Here is a 20371-nt window from a genome sequence, read left to right as displayed (position 1 = left end):
TGGAGAGATTTAAGCCCTCCATGAAAAATTTATTAATTATAAATGTAAAAAATAAAAATGCACATTCCATTTTTCTTGAACTTTACTTTTTCTTTTTTTTTTTTAATTTAATTGAATGACAAAAAGAACCTTATACTTATTAATGTATTATTTTCTATTTTATAATACTATAATTATCACTTTTACGGTGATAACTTCTCAGAAATCAAAGATATTTCTAAATTAATTCTTAATAATTGTTGTAGGAAAACAATTCAAAATTAAACTCAAAGCATACTAACAAAAATAACTAAATAAATAATAGCATCATCATTAACATTCACGGAATTGAATGGCTGATGGAGTAAATTGACTGTCTGGTAATGTTTTTAAATATATAAATATATATATATATACATAGGATGTGTTGGAGCAGCTTTTAGAGGTTAATGAATTAAAAAATTGTAAACTAGCTGGCTTTCTCTTGACTTAATTACATGTACATATTATATTCTATTCCATCAATGAGTTGTTTTGGAGTTAATATGCTTATGGCCACCACCAAATGCAACACTGCAATGATAATTATTAACTTGTCTTACGGTTTAAAATGTTGTAACCGTATCAATAAAATCAACACTAAAATGGTAATTACCAACTTGTTTTATTGTTTAAAATGTTGTAATCGCATCAATAATTTTTTTTTTGAATAATTCGGGCATCTTAAGCTAATCTCCGAAGGCCTAAGAAAGACGCCCCATACCCCGAACCAGGTATTAGGCATCAATTTGATACAGCCAATAACAATAATAATATAATTTTTATCATCGCAATAATAATATGATTTTTATCGGTATAATCCCGATGTTTCTATCTTGTGTTGTGTAGAACAAGCTGTGTGAGGAGTTTATATTTATCCTTACAATGGCTTCGTGATTCTCCAACAAAGCCAGTGTTTGGATTCTGAAATTTGGGATTTCAATCACAACTTTGGTCTCCTTCGTCACCCAAAATTCGTGAGGACCATTTGGAAGTATACAAAGACATCCTCCAAGTAACCCAAAGTAAAAGTTGGATGTTAATTCAACAAATGAGATGGTAGTAGGCAACACAAGCTCCCAGAATTTCTCGTTCGCCAAATAGAAAGCAACAATCTTTGATGAGGGATAGTATTTAAAAGAATTTGGGCAGCCAACATTTAACATCCTAGTAATCCTAGTAATATGCATATACTTCATGTAACTTTTTATAGGTTCTGAAACGCCTTAACATTATTTTAGGAATGAACATTGAAGAAGTACCTCCCCTTATTCAGCAGTTAATGAAGCGATAAAAATACTAAAATACCCTTTCTACAATTAAAATAAAAATAGTAAAAATTTTAACTAATGTAAAATGACTATTAGGGCCTTTATTAGACAAATTCAGTTAAAAGAAGAACATTTTTTGTATTTAAATAGTAAAAAATAGTAAACAAAATTCATTTAATGTAAAAGTTTAGTTAAAAAATTGAGTCAAAAAAGAGCATTTTCGTTATTTAATACAATTAAGTAGTCATGTGCGACGTATATGGTTTATTAATGGTACTTTTCTAACCGTTGACTACCAAAAAGTCTTAATTTGTAATATTTTTTTAAAAATTTTAAAGGAATTAGATACCCAAATATAAGAGAAATGTTATTTGTTCAAAAATAAATCTTAAGGGTGTTTTATATACCAAAGAATTTTTATAACCACACATCCAGAGGGCAATGAGTATCCCATAAGTAAAATATAAAAGCAAGTATAACTAAAAATATTTATTATTTTATTATTTTATTGTTATGGATTAGATTTATAGGTTTATCTTTTATTTAAAAGAGTGGGTAAGTTAGTAATATCTCTTATAAATAAATTACTTTATTTAATGAACAAAACCTAACTCTGTCTCTATCTCTCTATTTTCACCTGTACAAATAACATAAACCATAAACTCTTTAAACCTAATTTTAAGTGAGCTGAATAATCGAATCGGTGAGGAGTGGTGGGCCGGCCCACAAATCATTATTCTAGTCTCACTTAAATTGCTCGATTGTCTTGGGCTATATGGAGATGATCCAATGTGTGTAACACCCAGTTACATACATACACGTACACATTCATCGTGCTGGCTGGCACAACCATACGGATTAGGGTTTGTCATCAGTAAATGAGCTAGTATAGCCATCCCAATATCAGCAGACAATGGCGAAGATGGAGGTGGACGAACCACACCCTAATCTAAAGACGGAGGAGAAGAAGAAGAAGAAGAAGAAGAAGAAGAAGATGAAGGTGGACGAACCACATCCTATTCTAAAGACGGAGGAGAAGAAGAAGAAGAAGATGAAGATGAAGGTGGAGGAGAGAGAACAAAATCCAGACACCGAAGATGAAGACGAAGAAAACAAGAGCAATAAGAAGAAGAGAGAGAAAAAGAAGAAAGACACGGTACACGTGAAGATCGAGACCCTCAGCGAAAACCCAAACAAGATCTCTCCTTTCGTCGGCTACTTTCCCTCCGGTTACGATCCTCTGAAGTTGGGTCCCGAAACCCCCGAATCAGAATCACCTCCACAACATAGGGTTAGGGTTTTCAGGGACGTGAAAAAGACTAAACGGTTGCAGCTCGTGGTCACCCCAAATGGGTCCAAGGTCGATTTCGTCGGCATCAACTATGAGGGCGAAGCCGCTGCTGCTCAGGTATGTACGTATGCTCTTGGGGTTCTTGATAAGCAGACCCAGACGCTGAAAGTTGTTCCGATTGCTTCCAATAAGGTAATTTGCTTTTACTTTGGCTTTGATGGTTTCGTTGGCTACGTGTGATTGAGAGAAAATAAGTTATAAAAACTTGAAATTTGTATATAATGTTGTATGGAGTTACTGTTAACTGGTGTTAGTTATGCAAATAAGAGAATTCGTACTTCACGTTTCTCTGATTTGGGTATAATATGTTCTCCTCTATTTTTTAATGTTTTTTTTTTTCTTAAGAAAATTTACTAATGAAGTTAATGTTTAATTGCTGAGAAAATGCAGGAAAAGGAAAGAAAAAAGAAAAATATTTTAAGCATAGTTATTTCTTTTGATTATTATTTTGGATTGGAGATAGAAGATTTACTTATCTGAGAGGTTTATAGACAGTAGAAGTACATGTCACTTGTGAACGTGTTCGTCCAGAACACTTCAACTTGAATACTTTATGCATTCCAATCATTTTGCCTCTTATATTTTATAATTTTAGATTGCGTTTAATTCAAATAGTTTTAGTAAAATTTAGGGGCCATTGGCTTTTTTTGGACCTCATGTTGAGGTTGTGTACCCAATGACAAGTTTGAGTACTATCCTAAGGTTTTAAAATGTGACTTGTTTTTATGCTGAATGCGGCCAAGTCTTTGAGAATGAGAAACCTTTTTTATATTAGCTTCAATGCTTTTGGTGTTTCTTTGGCATTTATTGTAGTTTGCATTGAATTAAAACCATTAATCTGGCTTGGGTATTTAATTGCAGATATTTAGGTTGGAGCCAAAAATTAGAAGCTCTGGTTTATCTGAAAATGAACCTTCAAATTTGTTGACGGAAGAGCCCACCGCAGAACAGAAGACTGACAAACGTAGAGAACTAACACTTGTGTATGGAACAAAGAGGTCGAGAAACCAGGTATGGTCTCCTTCCCTTTGTAGGTTAATTTGAGTTAAATATCTACAAGCTTATGGCGTCTTCTATGAGTTTTAATTTGTCTCACAGCAATTGGTAAATGAAACTCGATATTTGTGTTGCATTGAAAATGTTGCTATTTGCTGCTTGGCCAACTGAAGCTTTTTCTAGATTGAAATTTACTGAATTGGCCATCAACTAGTGAGTTTCTATTGTTGTACATGTGAACAATTATTCCGTGCATGGTAATTTCTAAAGTATGATTTTTGGCACAAGTAATTCTTATTAGTAAGTAAATAAAAAATAAAAATAAAAAAAAACTACCAAGAAACCTTAAGCTATTTCAACTTTTCCTATCAATGTTTTCCTTGGAAATAATCTGGATATAATGTGGTATTATATGTATTACATTGCAGGATATGAAACGTCAATCTTTACATCCACAAGAACATCTTGGAGTAAAGGAGGATTCGGAAAGTAAATTAGAGGAAATCAAGCCAAGCAAGGAGGCCTTTGATAGTGCTGATGCTTATAATGCTCGAAATATCCCACCACATGATATTTCTGCCACTACACCCGAAACGGCTTATCCACTGGACAAGATTATCTTCAAAGGCGAGTGGGATTACCTTTTAGATATTCTCAAGGGTTCAGATATAAGGGCAGATGTTTACCCGAGCTTTGTTTGCAACAGAATTCATAGATTGGACAATATTGAGGTATGCAATTAAATAGGTTCTACATTTTTTACTCTGTTTGTTTAGTTGTTATTGGATATCCTTTTGGCTATTGTAGAGGATTATAAAAAAAAGTTTCAACATGAGCAAGCATTCTGTGGTCTGGCTTGTCATGGATCCAGCAGCAGTTAGAAACTTAGAATAAGTAGTTCCTGGCAAGTCACATGAAAAGTTTCTAATGTTATGCTCCCATGAGATTGGCATTCCTTCATTATCATTATCATTATCATTATCATTATTATTATTATTATTTGTTTATTTATTTATTTTCCAATGAAAAGAAACCAGCCATGAAGTGGTGCTATATGTTGGCAAGTTTATCTGTACCAACAAGATCAACCTCATTAATCAGAAGATTATCCTGACAGACACATGAAAAGTTTTCATTGTTTGTTCCCATGAGTTTGGCAGTCCCTATACTTGTATATATATGTATTTCTTTTCAATAAAAGGCACAAAATGGTGCTTATATATAATTTAATCTTGGTAGGGTGATGGATAGGCGAGATGGGTTATACCGCACAATATTCTCTCATATACCCATTACGTGTTTATATATACTGGCTTCTGAGATTCGAAACATTGGTATACAACACAATTCAATTTTAGATTCAGCGTGCCCTTCTTGTCTTTTATATTTTTTGATGTCTAACAGATTCTCTGTTTCATGTTATATAGGATGAGGTGGAGCAGAAGAAGCTTGCTTGCATCCTGTCATACATTGCTCATCTCATAAAGTTCAAGGATAAACACTCTATGGAGGGCGTCTCTTCTGCAAAGCATCATAAATTCCCGAGCATTTTATCCCAGAAGTTTTCCAACATGTTTGGTGAGTCGGAATTAAGAAGACTTTCAAACGAGAAGAGTGATCTTCTTATCAGTTATGTTTTGGTTCTTAGTCTCTTCGTGGATGACTTCCGGAGTGACCCAACAGATATAACTAAGGATCTGAGGATGTCTGTGGTGGCAGTGAGACCATATTATGAACATTTAGGTTGCAAGTTTGTACGCACGGGCACGATATCGTGGGCTACACTTCCTACCCCACTTCGATTTCCTAAAATAAGGGGGAAGCGAAGAAGGTAGACAGACCCGTTAAGAGTTTTTGTTCTCGTTTACTGTTTGATAATACATATAAAATTTTGGGTGGTCTTATGCTTTGCTAGTTCATGAGATGATTAAAATTATTGCAGTGAGATTTGTAACTTTGAAGAAAATGGTGGTGGAATATGTGGAAGTACCTCTTTAATCTTTATAATCAATGGATGTCGTTTTCAGTATCTGTTTGTTACATTTGCATCTAGCTTTATGATCTTTGTCACAGATCTTTTCGTGCTCGTAGGGGAAAGTTTCAAGAGATCATTTTGGAGGTTTGCCAAATTAAAAGGGTGATCGTACGGATGGCATACGAGATACCCATTTGGTGTTGCTGTTACTTCAAAAGAGCTTTTAGCTAAAGCTAAAAATTGGAGCTTTTTACATATTATATTTATGAACATTTAGAAAAAGTGTTCTGCGTGTTCTATATATAAAAATAATGCCTAAATCATATAAATATAGCAACCCAAAGTGACCACTCAATAGAAATAAACGTGCAGCCCTTTAAATTTTGCAGCCTTCGAAAAATGCAAGGATGACAATGATAGAGAAATGGAAGAAGTGGTAATAATAATTCAAGTCATGAAAAATGGAAGAACTGTGAATAATTCAAGAAGCAGCAATTACCGTTATACATAATAATTTGTAATCAAACGGAAAGTATCGGAAATGTGGAATTGATTATTGATTTGTGTTGAATCTGTTGATTGATGGTCTGTTCTCCTTACAAGCCTTGTTCTGATAACAAGAAACAAATTTTGTAAATTCGGAATTTGCCAACTGTTGACTACATCATCCTCGAAGAACATTACATTATTTAGTACCCCGTATGATAGATATGATACAAACTACCCATTCCACAATCAATTCACATATCTACCAGCGAGTATTCAAGCATTTCACATCTTCAGAAATAAAAATGATATAGAAACATCAGGGGAAAATAATAATAATAATAATAATACTTCCAAACTGCTGTTCTCTTGTGGGGGTACTGGAACCTTGGCGGATTTGATTGCTTTCTTTTCCAAGTGTCTACCATTAGAATTGGATTGCAGTTGTTCTTTCCCTTGTTCACTGAGCATTTCGCTAACAGCACTGATGGTAAAATTAGTTCCACTACAAAATATAGGAATCAATCATTTCTTATATAACAAATTCTCCATGGTACCAACACCAATTGACAATTTAGTTTGTAAAAGCCACATAATTCAGAGTTAGCTTCCATACCAGGCCCCGACTTAGAAAGGAACATCGCAATCAAGGCAGGCTGCAAATGGCACGTATCCATCGCCTATAAATACAGGGTTGGTTCAAATCAAATTTAGAATTAAAAGCAAAAATGCAGAGAGCGACTACAAACATTTTTTAATACGAAATGGACTGCAGTTCTAGATGATATAGGGAATCCACTAAACTGTTACTTATTTTATTTTTAAAAAACTAAAGAGAGACCAAATTATCCTTTTCTATTCCAATCTTACTATTTCCTTCATTTAATTTCTCTAAAATTTCTACCCAGAAGGAAATCTCCGCCACATTTCATTGAAAACAACATCTACATGAGATGTCAGGTCTATTGTAAATTTAAAATTAGATCTTATTCTGAATTTCCTTACCTTCTACTTTTAACATGTTAGAGAATTCCAGGTTTCAAAAAAAAGAAAGGGGTGAGAGTGGGGTCAGGTCATACATGTTAGAGCAAAGAAATTTAACATCCATTATCTAGGAAAGAAGACGAGGAGTCCCAAAATATCATTTGGTTCACCAAGTGAGGAGAGGAAGAAGTAAGAACATATGCTGAAATTAAACTGGTTCCAACAAGTTCTCATCTCAAAAGTGAGTAAATTAACAAAAATCTTTGGCACAGAAGTTGGGAAACTGCAGAAGTTTCTAGGATGGATTTGAGTGCCTTTAAGTGCTAAACAAACAAAATAGAATCATTTCTTCATGGGGAATGTCCAAAACTCCCATTACGGCCAAAATCATACAAACTGAAAATTCTCAAAAGCATTTGACAGCCAACACCATTTATTCATGGATTAGTAACAGGAAGGATGAGAATTTAAAGTGCAGGTGATGATTAAAAAACTTAACATACCGATCCATCGTAATATTCCTAGACCGATTCTCAATTTGTCTGCAGTATATATTCATATCTATAATGTTGAAGCCAGATCTTGTAAACAAGGCTGACAAAGAATCTTCTGAGAAGTAAAACGAGCACTGGCATATAGAACTGAAAACTATGAAAACCTGGCCACATTAAACGTATTAATATTACTCAAAGAACAACTATGAGCCTCATGAAATACTTACAGTGCCATCTCCTCGAATATAGAAATTCTCACTAACCATCTGATTCTTGTTCTGCAACTTCACCTGAAAGTTGACCAGCTTAACAAGAGGATGATGAAGCCTAACATTGATTCAATGTAGAAAAAAACGCATCAAATGAGAAGAAACAACTACCAAGAGCAAATGCTAAGAAGCCATTATTACAACATAATGTTAAACTTCTGTATATTTATGTGTAGTGGAGTTTCTTGTCTGAAATTCATTATGGAGAAAACAATAAGTTATTAGATCAATTTATAATTAAAAATTTATTGCAGGATTTGACATCAGATTCAACACGGTTCAGGAAGAAAACACCATCCTAATAACATTTAAAATATTTCACAGGATTTGGGTTCTTGTTTTGAATGAAAGCGGAGATGGAATGGCCAATTGCAGCTAAAGAGTGCTACAAGAGTAGTTCCAAGGTTTCTATATATATATATTTTTTTTGAAGAAATAGAACAAAATATTATGGTGTGAAAAGGACAAAAACCAAAAAGTCAATCATCCCTAGTATATTCTAATCAGGGCATGGGCAGATTCGGGGGAATTGCGCCTGTGCCTAGCAATTCCAATATCTTTCATTAAATTATCCTTTATATATTCTAAATCATTTGGCAATATAATAACCAAGTCGGATTACTTTCACATATTCTAATCGGTCTCTCACTCTTGTGTTTACATCACAGCCACCTTCATCAACATTCACCATTGCCTCCCACTCTCATGTCCAATAGTCTCTTTTTTTTTTTTTTTTTGACTTAGCATAAAGATATATAAACCAAAAGGCAAACTTCTTTTTCTCTCTTTAGTCTTGTTTCTGCTTGTACACAGCAGAGACCGCGAGTTGCATGTCCTTTCCTTTCCTTTTCTTGGAAGGATTCCCTATCATTCTCTCTGTATTTCCTTTTAATCCATTCAAGTAATTTTGGTTACTTGACCAACTTACATATAAAAATATATAAAAAGAAGTTGTGGAACAACAACCATAAGTTTTCAATAAATAAGTGAAGATTAGAGGACTGTCTCTGTCAGAATAATCAGTATTATTCCAACCACCTTAACAAATATGTAAACTATTTCATTATCTGCTTATCCAATGTCTTAATGAAAAGTATAAATAAAGTCTAAAAACAGTATAGTATAGGGATTAGAAATATCACAAGACTCACTTGGGCATAGTCTCCAAGGGCGTAGTCTCGTAAAAGAACATAACCATCCGGCTAACAATTGAAAATATCCATTACAAGTTACTCTAAAAAAAGGAGTACCAACAAATGAAAATATAAAAAGGTTGTCAGCCAATATCATTTCAGAGGTACCTTCAGTACTTTTTTAATGTTAAGTAATATCAAAGGCATCTTCTCTGGACAAACTGCAGACAACATAAAAATCTATTTAACATATTAGGTGCTTATAGTTGGTGAGTAGTCACAATGTTCAAAAGCTGAGTACAGGGAAAATTCCACATGACTATGTGGAGAAAACAAATTTTCAAACGAGAAATATAAAGCAATAACCATACACAGAAACAAGAATATATGTTTTTAACTCACTATCCACTCTTACCAAGGTAACAACATCAATAGAAGAAGGCATAATTCTGTCACAGAGATTGTTGTTTGCAACATCGCAAACAAATGCATCTACCCGGTCTTCACTAAAATCCACATGGGACTGCATTCAATATACAACAAAAGTTACTCAAAACCATGATGGGCCATTTGCATTACAATACTGTAACTCTCCACAGACTATTACCATGAATCAAGAAACAGAAACATGCACAAACATATATTGCTATATCGGGTGAACATTTCTTATAATTCAAATTTTCAAAACCAACCTTAGCTCAGTTGACAAAGCCGATGACTGTAGTTGGCTAATTCCTAATTTACCCAAAAAAAAAAAAAAAAAAAAAAAATTCTTATAATTCAGAAGATTGGTTAATAGGTCTCATAGAGGATTGTAGAGGTAAGCAAGGAGATCTACACATGGTTTTATAGACATGGAGAAGGCATGTGATAGAGTTCTAAGATATATGATATGGTAGACACTACGAAGAAAACATATTCTGGTAAGATTTAAGAACTTATTCAGGATATATACAAGAATTCTAAGACTAGAGTTCGAACTATATGTGGGGAGATGATTGAGTTTCCTATAAGAGTAGGATTACACCAAGATTCAGCACTAAATCCATATTTATTTATGGTAATCTTGGATGAAATAACGAAATATTTGCAAGAAGACATTCCATGATGCATGTTATTTGCGGATGACATTGTGCTATTGGATGGCTTTAAAAGAAACCTCAGCAATAGAACTAGAAAATTGAAGGATGGTCATAGAGTCAAAAGGCTTAAAAATTAGTAGAACTAAGACGGAATACATGAATGTAAATTAGTAATTCAGTAGGAAATGACAATATAGCAATAAAATTCAAGACAAAAACATTACTTAAAGTATTGTTTTCCGATACCTAGGATCAATTGTACAAAAAGATGAGGAGATTGGTGATGATACAAGTAGTAGAATTGGGATAGGTTGGACCAATTGGAGGAACGCTAGTGGAGTTTATGTGATAAACGAATGCCTAATAAGTAAAAGGGAAAAGTATATAGAACAGTCATTAGACCGGCTATGTTATATGGTGCAGAATGTTGGGCTTTAAAAAAGAAACACGAACAACGCATGATGCGCATCCATTTGACGAAAATGCAAATGTTAAGATGGATGTTAGAAATGGCCAGGAAAGACAAGATTAATAATCAAAGGATTAGAGAGAAATTAAGTGTGGCACCTATTAGCGAGAAAATAAGAGAGAGTAGACTTAGGTGTTATGGGCATATTCAACATCGACCCATAGATGCACCCATGAGGAGAGGTAGATTGATTTGCATAGAGGGTAAGAGACAAAAAGGTCGACCAAAACTAACATGGAATGAAGTGATAAAAATGATTTTAAAAAATTAAATCTAGTTCATATGGCTTATGAAAGAAAAGAGTGAAAAAATCCATGTGGCTGACCCCATTTGCACAGTATAAAGCAACTAGGCAAAGGATGATGATGATGATGATGGTTAATAGGTCTCATGAACATGAACAAAGCAACATTGGCAACTGACAAAGCTCCAATTGTAAGAATTAATGAGAGAGAGATTTAGACAAAATGACTCAGTTGAGAAAATGATAATGGCAAATGAATGCATTTAATCTACATTATATGCGAACATTCAGGTATTTTCAAACTAATCAAGGAAAATTACAAGGAAAAGGATATTGGGGTGGATAGCCAACATTAACCATGAAGTAAAGCAAAGGAAATCTCTTTTGCTTCTGGGCACAATGAGTTGTGATCATGATGCTAGCAATTTACCATATTATTGTCTGCATAACCCTGAGTTGATATGCATCATGCCAAAAATATCTAATTCAGAATAATAAATGAACTAACCATATATATAACTACACAATTCTCAGACGAGGGAATCACAAAAAAAAAAATCTGCATTTTTCAATACGTACAGTTACACACACACAAAAAGAGATGATTTTGATCTTCATTTCAATAAAAGTATACAGGAAGGGATGGAAAAAGAACATAGAAAATTTTTTCCTCTTTTCATAAATGAGATGCAACTAGGATTATGGAGTAACACTTAGCATGCTTCTAAAGTTAATATATATATATATATATATATATATATATTGATAAGTTATATACATATACAAACCTTAACGAGTGAAGGGAAGGAAAAAGAACATACACGAATTTTCCCTCTTTCCATAAAAGAGATGTAACTAAGATCATGAAGTAACACTTAAGCATTCTTCTAAAGTTAAAATGTGTGTGTGTGTGTGTGTGTGTTGATAAATTATATAAATATATATTAAAATTACAAACCTTAACGAGTGTGATTGCTTGGGGCGAGAAATCACAGGCATGAACGAAAAGTTTGGGATATGCGGCAACAAGCGGAAAGATAGTATTGCCAGCTCCACAGCCAACCTGCCGCTTGCAAATGTCAGGCTTCTTTCTACAAGTAATTACTGAATCTACCATGCAAAAACATAGAAATAGCGTCACTCAATTCAATCAAGATCCAAGATGGTTGATAACTTCTCTGTAATGAAATTCATTTTCGTTTAAATAAAAAATAATAATATAAATTTCACATCGGCAAAAACACTAATGGATGAGGTATATATAAGAATGATGCCCTTACTTTTGTTCATAACTCTAAAAATTGATTATGCTTTAACACACAGTACATTTGATTCTGTAAAAAGGAAACTTATACATTTGAGTAAAACAAATTTGCATGCATTGATGGGTGCATATAAGTTGTATGCAGTAAGAAGAGCAGCTAAGACCATGTACATGGAAACTAGATTCAAAAATCACTTTGGTCAAAGAAATAACTGCATAGACAATACTCATATAACTAAATTTATTGCACATATCCAGCGATCAATAAAAAGAACTACACTCATCCTCAACAACAATATTTTTCGCTTTACTAATAATGAAATACATTAGTTTCACTGAGCATTAGCTTGAGTGGTGTCTCCTCCACCTCCCAAAGAGGAGGCTGATTGTTAATTCCCAATTGGAAGAAATAGGGTGTATGAGTCTGTCTTACTTATCATTTATCAATATATATATAAATATGGATTTTTATATATTGCAGAAACTGAAATATATATATAAATGAATAATTTAAATCTTGTGGGGATGGTTGATACTTGATGGTAGTAAAATAGTAACTAACCTCTAAAACGACCTTCCCGTTTGGGGATTCTGAATTATCATCAGAGAAATACTGTCCCCAGTCTTTCTCTAAGTAATGCCGATCCTTGAAGAACTGTAACAAGTAAAATCCAAACGTTTACATATACATACATTATATTACAAATATGAAAATGACTTTTAAACTATCAAAACCCTAATTAGCTGAGTATGAGGAATGAGGAAATAGAAACGTCAAGACCTTGTTTTGGTGGCGCTTGTAGAACTTGTCCCAGGACTTGATGGCGCTGTTTTGTGGAGAGTGATGATGGTCATCATGAATTCGCAGTGGAAGAGATCGGACGGTCGTCGATAGACTGCAATGTCGCCGAGGACCGGCGATGAAAAATGGGCCCACAAAAAAATTTAAGCAATACGAAAACGGTGAGATTGAAATGGTGGCAAGACGTGCTGCTCTCATCTCTCGCACAGCACCACACACACCCCAGCAGTACACATATATCATGCGTATGTAAATGCGTTAATCGCACAAAAACCCTTAAATTATAAAAAATTATACCCCTTGTTACATACAAAATGTATCCACCTCCAATATTAAAAATAATAAATAAAATAAAATTCCAAATGCAAAGACATTTTCAAGTAAAATATCTAAAATACTCTTAGGAAAAAATTAAAATAAAAACCAAAAACTCTCATAGAAAAAATAAAAAAGGATATTTTGAAAATTTTATAATATATGTTGATTAAAATTGACGGCTAAAAGAATAATTTATACATATTTTTCAAAATTTTAAAAGTTATTAGCCTCTCATGGTCGAATTATAATGTTACGTTTGGTGTGTAGGGGTGGAATGAAATATAAGTGGGAATGGAATGTAAGTAGGAATGGAAAGGTTATTCTCATTATATTGTTTTGTTGTAAATATGAAATGTGTAGGAATTGAATGATAATAATCATTCTAGTGTTTGATTGGACCAATTTAAAATTTAGAATGAAATAAATTTTTAATTGAATTCTCAAAAATATCACTCTTAGTAATAAATAAATTAAATTAACAAAATGACATTTTTTAATAATTTTAAAAAAATAAATGGTGGCAGTTGTGGTGGCGGTGATGGATGGTGGAAAGGGGTAGTGGTGTTGGAAGGCGGCGATGGTGACAACGGTGGAAAGTGGTGACAACGGTGGTGGTGGAAGGTGGCAGTGGTATTGGTGGAAGGCGGCAGCAGTAGTGTGGTGGTTGTGGTGGAAGGAGATGGTGGTGTGACTATGGTAGTGGTGGAAGGCGGTGGTGGTGATGGAAGGCGGTAGCGGTGATGGTGGTGGCAATGGTGAAAGGCGATGGCGGTGACGATGGTGAAAGGTAAAAAGTGGTGTGCGATGGTGAAAGCGGGTGACGGTGGTGGTGATTGAAGACGGTGGTAGTAGTGAAAGGCATGCGTGGTCGTAGTGAATGGTAATAGTGGTTTTTTGATTTGGAACATAAGGGTTTTTTGAGAAGTTAATTTTTTTTAAAAAAATTACTTGGATAAGGGTTAATTTCACTCGTAGCCTTTAGATTTGGCTAATTTTCAACCTTAAATATCTTTCGAAAACAACTGCACTTACGTTACAAACTTTTATTATGTTTTTCCTTCACACCTCAACCATTAGTTGAATAATTCTGACCTAATATAAAATGACTTAAATACTCTTTAATTTTCTTAAAACAACTCTTTACCCTATATGATTATATTAAAAGTCTAAAATACCCCTATTTTTTTTGTAAATTTACCAAATTATATATATATATATATATATATATATATATATATATATATATATAGACAAACACACACACATATGTATATTATATACACAATCACAACACCGGCGAGGATGTCAGCACAAGTGGTGGCGGCGGCAGGGCAGGCGCAGGAGAAGACGGTGGGGGCGTCGAGGAAACAAGGTACAGAGGATGCCTGAAGAACCATGCCGTGTACGACCGCAGAGAGCCCATCAAAGGCGTCAAGACCTCCAACGTTAGTCACGCCACCGTCAACCGATCTGGGTGCCTTCACCGCCATCACCTCTGTGCCTAACCGATGTCGTCACCATGGGTTGCGATTGGATTTGCCAGAGCAGCAACGAAGATGCAGTGGTGGCGATTTTGATATTGGCGGAGGCGGTGGTTGGCGTTTCTGATTCCACCATTTTTATTTTCTTCAATCTTTTAATGCAAATTAATGAGGCTCGAAATCATTCAATCGCACAATGTATACAGGCATTGATGCTCTCCCATGAACCAATTTGCTATCAACCCCGAAATTACTTCACAAATAAATCCCAAAACAAAGTCTCGGCCAAACAGTTCCGACGAGGTGGAAAGCGGTGGTTGTCGTTTCTGATGACGGGTGTGTGGGTTGTGGTGGTGGGTACTGGGATAGGTGTAATAATAAGGGTATATAGGTCATTTACATAATTTAATATTTAAAAATAAATGAGATTTAAAAATTAAGAATAAATTATTATTTTTTTACCTGTATTTAACAAGAAAAATGAGAATAGATTTAAGTAATAATTATTTTTAAAAAATATTTAAGGATAAAGAAATAACCAAACTTAAGGAAGCCTGAGTGAGATTAACCTCCGTAATAAAGCCTTTTCGTCAAACCAAGCATTTGGAGGCCACAAAGGGTTGATTGTCAGTTCAATTTAATAACTTTATTACACTTCGTATAGATGTTAACACCTAAAATATAATTCGAAACAATCATGCCACGTGGTCAGAAATCATGAAGTCTGACCTGGCGAGAGATTAATTTCTAATCATGGCGATTCGATTTAAGGCTGAGAATGAAGAAGAGTGGAATTTTTTGGGCCATTAAGACTGATATGAGGTTTTGAGTCCATAACCGGCCATGATTGAGAGTCTCAGTCACTATGGTTATGACTCCCAGTCTCAATGGTCATGATCATAAGTCTTAGGCCAAAACCTTCTCGGTCATCCTGGTCATGAGAGTCTCAGTCATCATGATCATAAGTCTTAGGCCAAAACCTTCTCAGTCATCTTGGTCATGAGAGTCTCAGTCTCATGGTCGTAAGTTTTAGGCCAAAATCTTCTCAGTCACTATGGCTATGACTCCCAGTCTCAATGGTCATGATCATGAGTCTTAGGCCAAAACCTTCTCGGTCATCCTGGTCATGAGAGTCTCAGTCTCATGGTCGTAAGTTTTAGGCCAAAATCTTCTCAGTCACTATGGCTATGACTCCCAGTCTCAATGGTCATGATCATGAGTCTTAAGCCAAAACCTTCTCAGTCACTATGGTCATGATCATAAGTTTTAGGCCAAAATACTCTCAGTCACAACTTTCTCAATCACAACGGTCATAGTCAGGAGACCCTCAGTCATAATGGTCATGATTATAAATCTTAACCAAGATTTCTAGTCATTATGGCCATGATCAAGACTTATAACCAAATATGGCCATGATCAAGACTTATGACCAAATATGGTCATGATCAGGGGTCTCGGGTCATAATCATTTGAGGAATCTTTGAGGTAATTCAAATAAAGACCGATTGTGAATCCCAATGTTTCGAGAACCCAACAAGTCAGGTCTAGAAGTTTGAGGAAAGCTTGAAATAGAAAAGGACAACTTGACAATGTCAGAAGTTCAGAACTACAGGTGGAAGGTTCTCACCAACATCTGATGAGGAAAGTCAGGATTGTCAGTAATCAGATGACTCCAGGCTAATGTACAAATCAAGCCAGACATGACAGGTGCAGAGAGCTGAAAATGGCTTGAAGACCAAAATCATCAAGCATGAAAGAATAGGCACCATTTAGTCAAAAATACCATGTCAGACATACTTGTATCTGCCTATAGAGGGATGTGCAAGTTAGTCAACCTTTCCAGCTGGTGGTTAGGAAAAGTCACTTTCAGCTTACAACCAATCAATTTCTAGAGAAACGGTTGAAAGGGACAACACCAGGTGGAAACCTCTATAAATACCCACTCAAGCATCACAAGGAAGAGGTCCAAGACCATTTCTAAAGTTCAACCTTTAGCATTCCTATCATTTAGCACTTAGCTTTTATTTCATCAAGCTCAGTTTAGCACTTAGCTTTTATTTCAGCAAGTTTAGCTTAACACTATCAGTTTAGTACTTAGTTCATCTTCCAGCATTTAATACTTTAGTTTCCATTTCAATCAAGAGTTTGTAATTCATTCATCATTGTAATCAGTCAAGCTCAATGAAGAAAGGTTTGCAGATTCAGGTATATTTATTGTCCAGTTAAGTTGCTTCTAATTCATGTTTATCTTGAGTGTTTAAAGTCCTTTCTTAAAGGCAATAGCAACCTTAAGGAGAGGGTCATTCCTACTCTCCAACTTTCGCCTGAATCACCTTAGGTCGGTGACCCGACCCGATAGGAATAGTTTGGCAAGAAATATTCGAGTCCATCAGGACTCTGGCACGCCCGCGTTCTAGGTTAGCTGTTCATTGGCTAGCGACCTCAGACCACTTTGTGAGCCAAATAACTTTGGCACGCCGAGTGGGACTTGTGTTTTATTTGTGAATGGTCGTCGAGACTAGGTCACAGACTCAGACTTCAGCTGGACAAGCTAACCCTCAAAGGGAAGATCAGGAAGAAAATCAGCCTGCTCCCATCATGTAAGATTCCGGGTCTGAGCATGAAGAGGGACATCAGGCCAGCCACCAAATGGCGGCCGAAAGTATCAGCAATATGGTGACACGATTTGAAAGTAGAGTGGAGGCTCCCCAACGCCAAGTCGCTTGGGAAATCAACAAAAATATGGAGCCATTGGTGGCTTCATCCCACATGACTAATACTCAGCTCCAACAGCTGAATGAGGTGATTAATGCCTTAGTGACTCGTATTGATAGGCAGGTCATTGCTCAGCCGCCTAGGTTAGAAAACCAGAATGATAGACCCGTGGACCAGTTTCCTCCTCAACAAGTTGGTCAACCAGAAAGAGGTGCCCAACCACATCCCATGGTTAATGGTCCTCGACCAGTAGCTCCAATTCCACCACAAGTCCATCCAGTAGAGCAAGGAGTGAATGGTCACCAACAACCAAGATGGAGGAATCATGACCAACCTAATGGTCGACCTCTTCATTTTCAACCTCAAGTCTTGCCACCTCAGGCTGCGAACCCAGGGGGGCAAGAGGGACATAACCCTTGGCCCAATGTCCCTTTTCAGAACCAAGTCCCACCTATGGTCATGACTAGGGAGCAATTGGCTGAGGTCATACAAGAACAGTATGGACCAGCTTTAAAAAGGGCTACTCGACCTACTTTTAGGCACCCATTTCCTGACTGGATAGATCGGATGGATCTTCCCCAAAATTTTCGGGTGCCAAACTTTGCAACTTTCTCAGGAGAAGGCAACCAATCGACTCTTGAGCACATTGGCCGTTTCACATTAAAATGTGGGCCACTCAGCAACAACGATTGGTATAAAATGAAGCTATTCTCTAACACCCTCACTGAGACTGCCTTCAAGTGGTATCTAAACTTGCCACCAAATTCCATCCACACTTGGCAATAGATGCAGGATGTGTTCCGTGATCAGTTCTATAGGACAGAACCAGAAGTCTCTATGTCCGACCTATCTAGGATCCATCAGTTGCCAAATGAGGATGTTGAGACATTTTTGGCTAGGTTTAAGAAGGCACGAAATAGGTGCCAACTTACTTTGCCTGAAGAAGAATTTGTCAACTTGGCCCTTAGCGGTTTAGACTTTGAATTACGAAAGAAGTTCGAGGGTACTCATTTTGGAGATTTGTTCTAATTAGCCGATAGGGTTACCAAGTATGAAAAAATCTTACGAGAGGAAAACGAGAGGAAAAACTCCTCTCGGGGGACCTATTATAAGGACCCTAATTATGAAATACACATGGTTGATACAGTATATGATGACCTAGAGGTCGATGCTGTTGAAATTGTTTCAAAAAAACCATATGTATGTAAAGCTTTAGCTAAGCCCTTAGAGACTGTTAGCGGTGTTCAACCCTCATCATCTTCAGCCAAAAGGAATATCTTTAAGGCTGGCAAACAATATGTTTTCGATATAAGTAAAGCAGAGCAAATCTTTGACCACCTGTTGTCTAATAAAATTATCAAAGTCACTGGGGTACATAAAATACCTTCAGCTGATGAAATCAAGGGTCGAGAGTATTGCAAATATCATAACTCCTGGAATCATGCAACTAATAATTGTGTTGTCTTTCGTAATGTGATTCAGGCACAGATCGAGAAGGGGGCATGGAAGTTCCCGGAGAAGAAGAAAGAGGTGATGAGCGTTGACAGTGATCCATTCCCAGCCTTGGTCAGCAGTAACATGGTCGAAATCTGAATGGCCAGCAGGCCACGGAGAAGAATTGATTTTGAGGATACTTCAGCTAACAGAGAAAGCAAGGCTGAAGGAAAGAAGCCGATGGTTAAGGAAACTCCAAGGTCTAAGGATGACTTAGAAAAGGAGTTGCGGGAGGCTCAACTGGCGCTGATCAAGCAAGGATTATGCCCTAAATGCAAGACAGACATTGGAAGGGACCGAGAGAGGTTCCACAGCGACACTCGGGGACGTCCTGGAAGTTCACGTCATGAAGACAGACCTAGGTCACCCTCGTCTAGGGTGCCTGTGACAAGTCGATTAACATGGCCTGATAGAAGGTCTAATACCAATGAGCACAAGCAAAGGCGAGAAGTGAACTCCAACAGTCGGTCAAGGAATCTTACTCATGCTGTCTGGAAGCCGAGGGAGCATAACTCAAATGTGGCTCGCCAGGCTGAGACATCAGTTAACCACCCAAACCATAGGCAACGGATGGTCAAGCCACCAGTCACTGACGACGGTCGATGGTCAAGGGTGAGTCATCCAAAGTTCTCTAGGGTCAGGGATATCCCGCCAGCATTCATGACTCGCAATCAAGTAAGACGGTGGCAGCGGATGAAAACTGAGTTAAAGAGAATGGAAGAAAAATATTCAGCTCCACAGCCAGGGAAGGTGACTTTGCTTAGGAGAGAACCTATCAAGCAAGATTCAAAAAGTGATCCGAAAGGAAAATCCAAGGAAGATAGTGCAGACGGAAATGGATGCACTGAAGAGAAATGTGCGTCTTCCTCCATGAAAGAAGCTGAAGATGAAGCAGGATTTGGTGATGACGAACTCGACCTGGATAACCAGGATGATGGTTCAAAAGGTATCAAATTTGGTTCATTTGAAGGAATTGTGAATTGCAATATGGTTCTTACCTTGCCTCATATTTTTGAGGCTAAGCCTGATCAACCCTCCGCCATGGAGAGAGACGTCGAGGTGATAGATGATGAAGGCCAGGAAGTTCCGGAGATTATTGAGAACCCATTTGAGTCGATCACCGAAGACAAGAAACAGAAAGTCGTTGTGATAAGAGCTAAACCACGAGATGATGAATCAGTGACTATTAGGAGAGATCAGGCGGCTAGGGTGATTTTTGAGAAGCCTTCTGCGGCAATGTCTCAACACTTGAAACCACTCTATATCAGAGTGTTCCTAGAAGGGATGCCAGTGTCTCGGGCACTGATAGATAATGGATCTGCAGTTAATATCCTTCCGATGAACACCATGAGGTTGCTGCAAAAAATGGAAGATGACTTGATTCCCACTGACTTGACAGTCAGTAATTTCACGGGGGGCAGAGCCAGGACCAGAGGGGTAGTCACCTTGGAAATGACAGTTGGAAGATGTAAGACCATGACTGCATTCTTCGTGGTTGACGCAGGGGCAGCTTACAACGCTTTGA

General features: G+C 36.5%; 4 protein-coding genes across 8 annotated transcripts; 3 read left to right on the top strand and 1 right to left on the bottom strand.

Annotated features, from left to right (window-relative positions):
* Positions 1-2068: 2068 nt before the first annotated feature.
* LOC132282888 (uncharacterized) lies at positions 2069-5665 on the top strand. The gene is made up of 4 exons (XM_059784705.1): positions 2069-2772; positions 3502-3651; positions 4065-4367; positions 5064-5665. The coding sequence occupies exons 1-4, from the start codon at positions 2203-2205 to the stop codon at positions 5469-5471; spliced, it is 1431 nt and encodes a 476-aa protein (XP_059640688.1). The 5' UTR covers positions 2069-2202; the 3' UTR covers positions 5472-5665.
* A 560-nt stretch (positions 5666-6225) lies between these two features.
* On the bottom strand, positions 6226-13103 carry LOC132283592 (tRNA N(3)-methylcytidine methyltransferase trm141-like). Of its 5 annotated transcripts, none has more exons than XM_059785571.1 (10): positions 12818-13102; positions 12599-12691; positions 11731-11835; positions 9393-9500; positions 9146-9217; positions 8996-9046; positions 7803-7865; positions 7585-7709; positions 6714-6777; positions 6226-6602 (listed from the first exon to the last, which is right to left on the bottom strand). In XM_059785571.1, exons 1-9 carry the CDS (start codon positions 13079-13081, stop codon positions 6744-6746), a joined length of 915 nt encoding a protein of 304 aa, XP_059641554.1. In that variant the 5' UTR covers positions 13082-13102; the 3' UTR covers positions 6226-6602; positions 6714-6743. The 5 variants fall into 5 exon arrangements, with proteins under 5 accessions (XP_059641554.1, XP_059641555.1, XP_059641556.1 ...); XM_059785572.1 differs by having other exon boundaries at positions 6226-6581; XM_059785573.1 differs by having other exon boundaries at positions 6226-6572.
* A 4183-nt stretch (positions 13104-17286) lies between these two features.
* Positions 17287-18138, top strand: LOC132281700 (uncharacterized). The gene has a single exon (XM_059783374.1). The coding sequence runs from the start codon at positions 17287-17289 to the stop codon at positions 18136-18138; it is 852 nt and encodes a 283-aa protein (XP_059639357.1).
* LOC132281699 (uncharacterized) lies at positions 18139-18945 on the top strand. Its single transcript, XM_059783373.1, has 2 exons — positions 18139-18355; positions 18500-18945. Exons 1-2 carry the CDS (start codon positions 18139-18141, stop codon positions 18943-18945), a joined length of 663 nt encoding a protein of 220 aa, XP_059639356.1.
* Positions 18946-20371: the final 1426 nt, after the last annotated feature.

The sequence above is a fragment of the Cornus florida genome, unplaced genomic scaffold, assembly GCF_030987335.1.
Source record: "Cornus florida cultivar Cherokee Brave unplaced genomic scaffold, ASM3098733v1 CherokeeBrave_3.0.0_Hap2_Chr11, whole genome shotgun sequence".
Classification (NCBI taxonomy): Eukaryota; Viridiplantae; Streptophyta; class Magnoliopsida; order Cornales; family Cornaceae; genus Cornus; species Cornus florida.
Note: the sequence above shows the minus strand (reverse complement) of the source record. Positions and strands in the feature narration are given on the sequence as shown.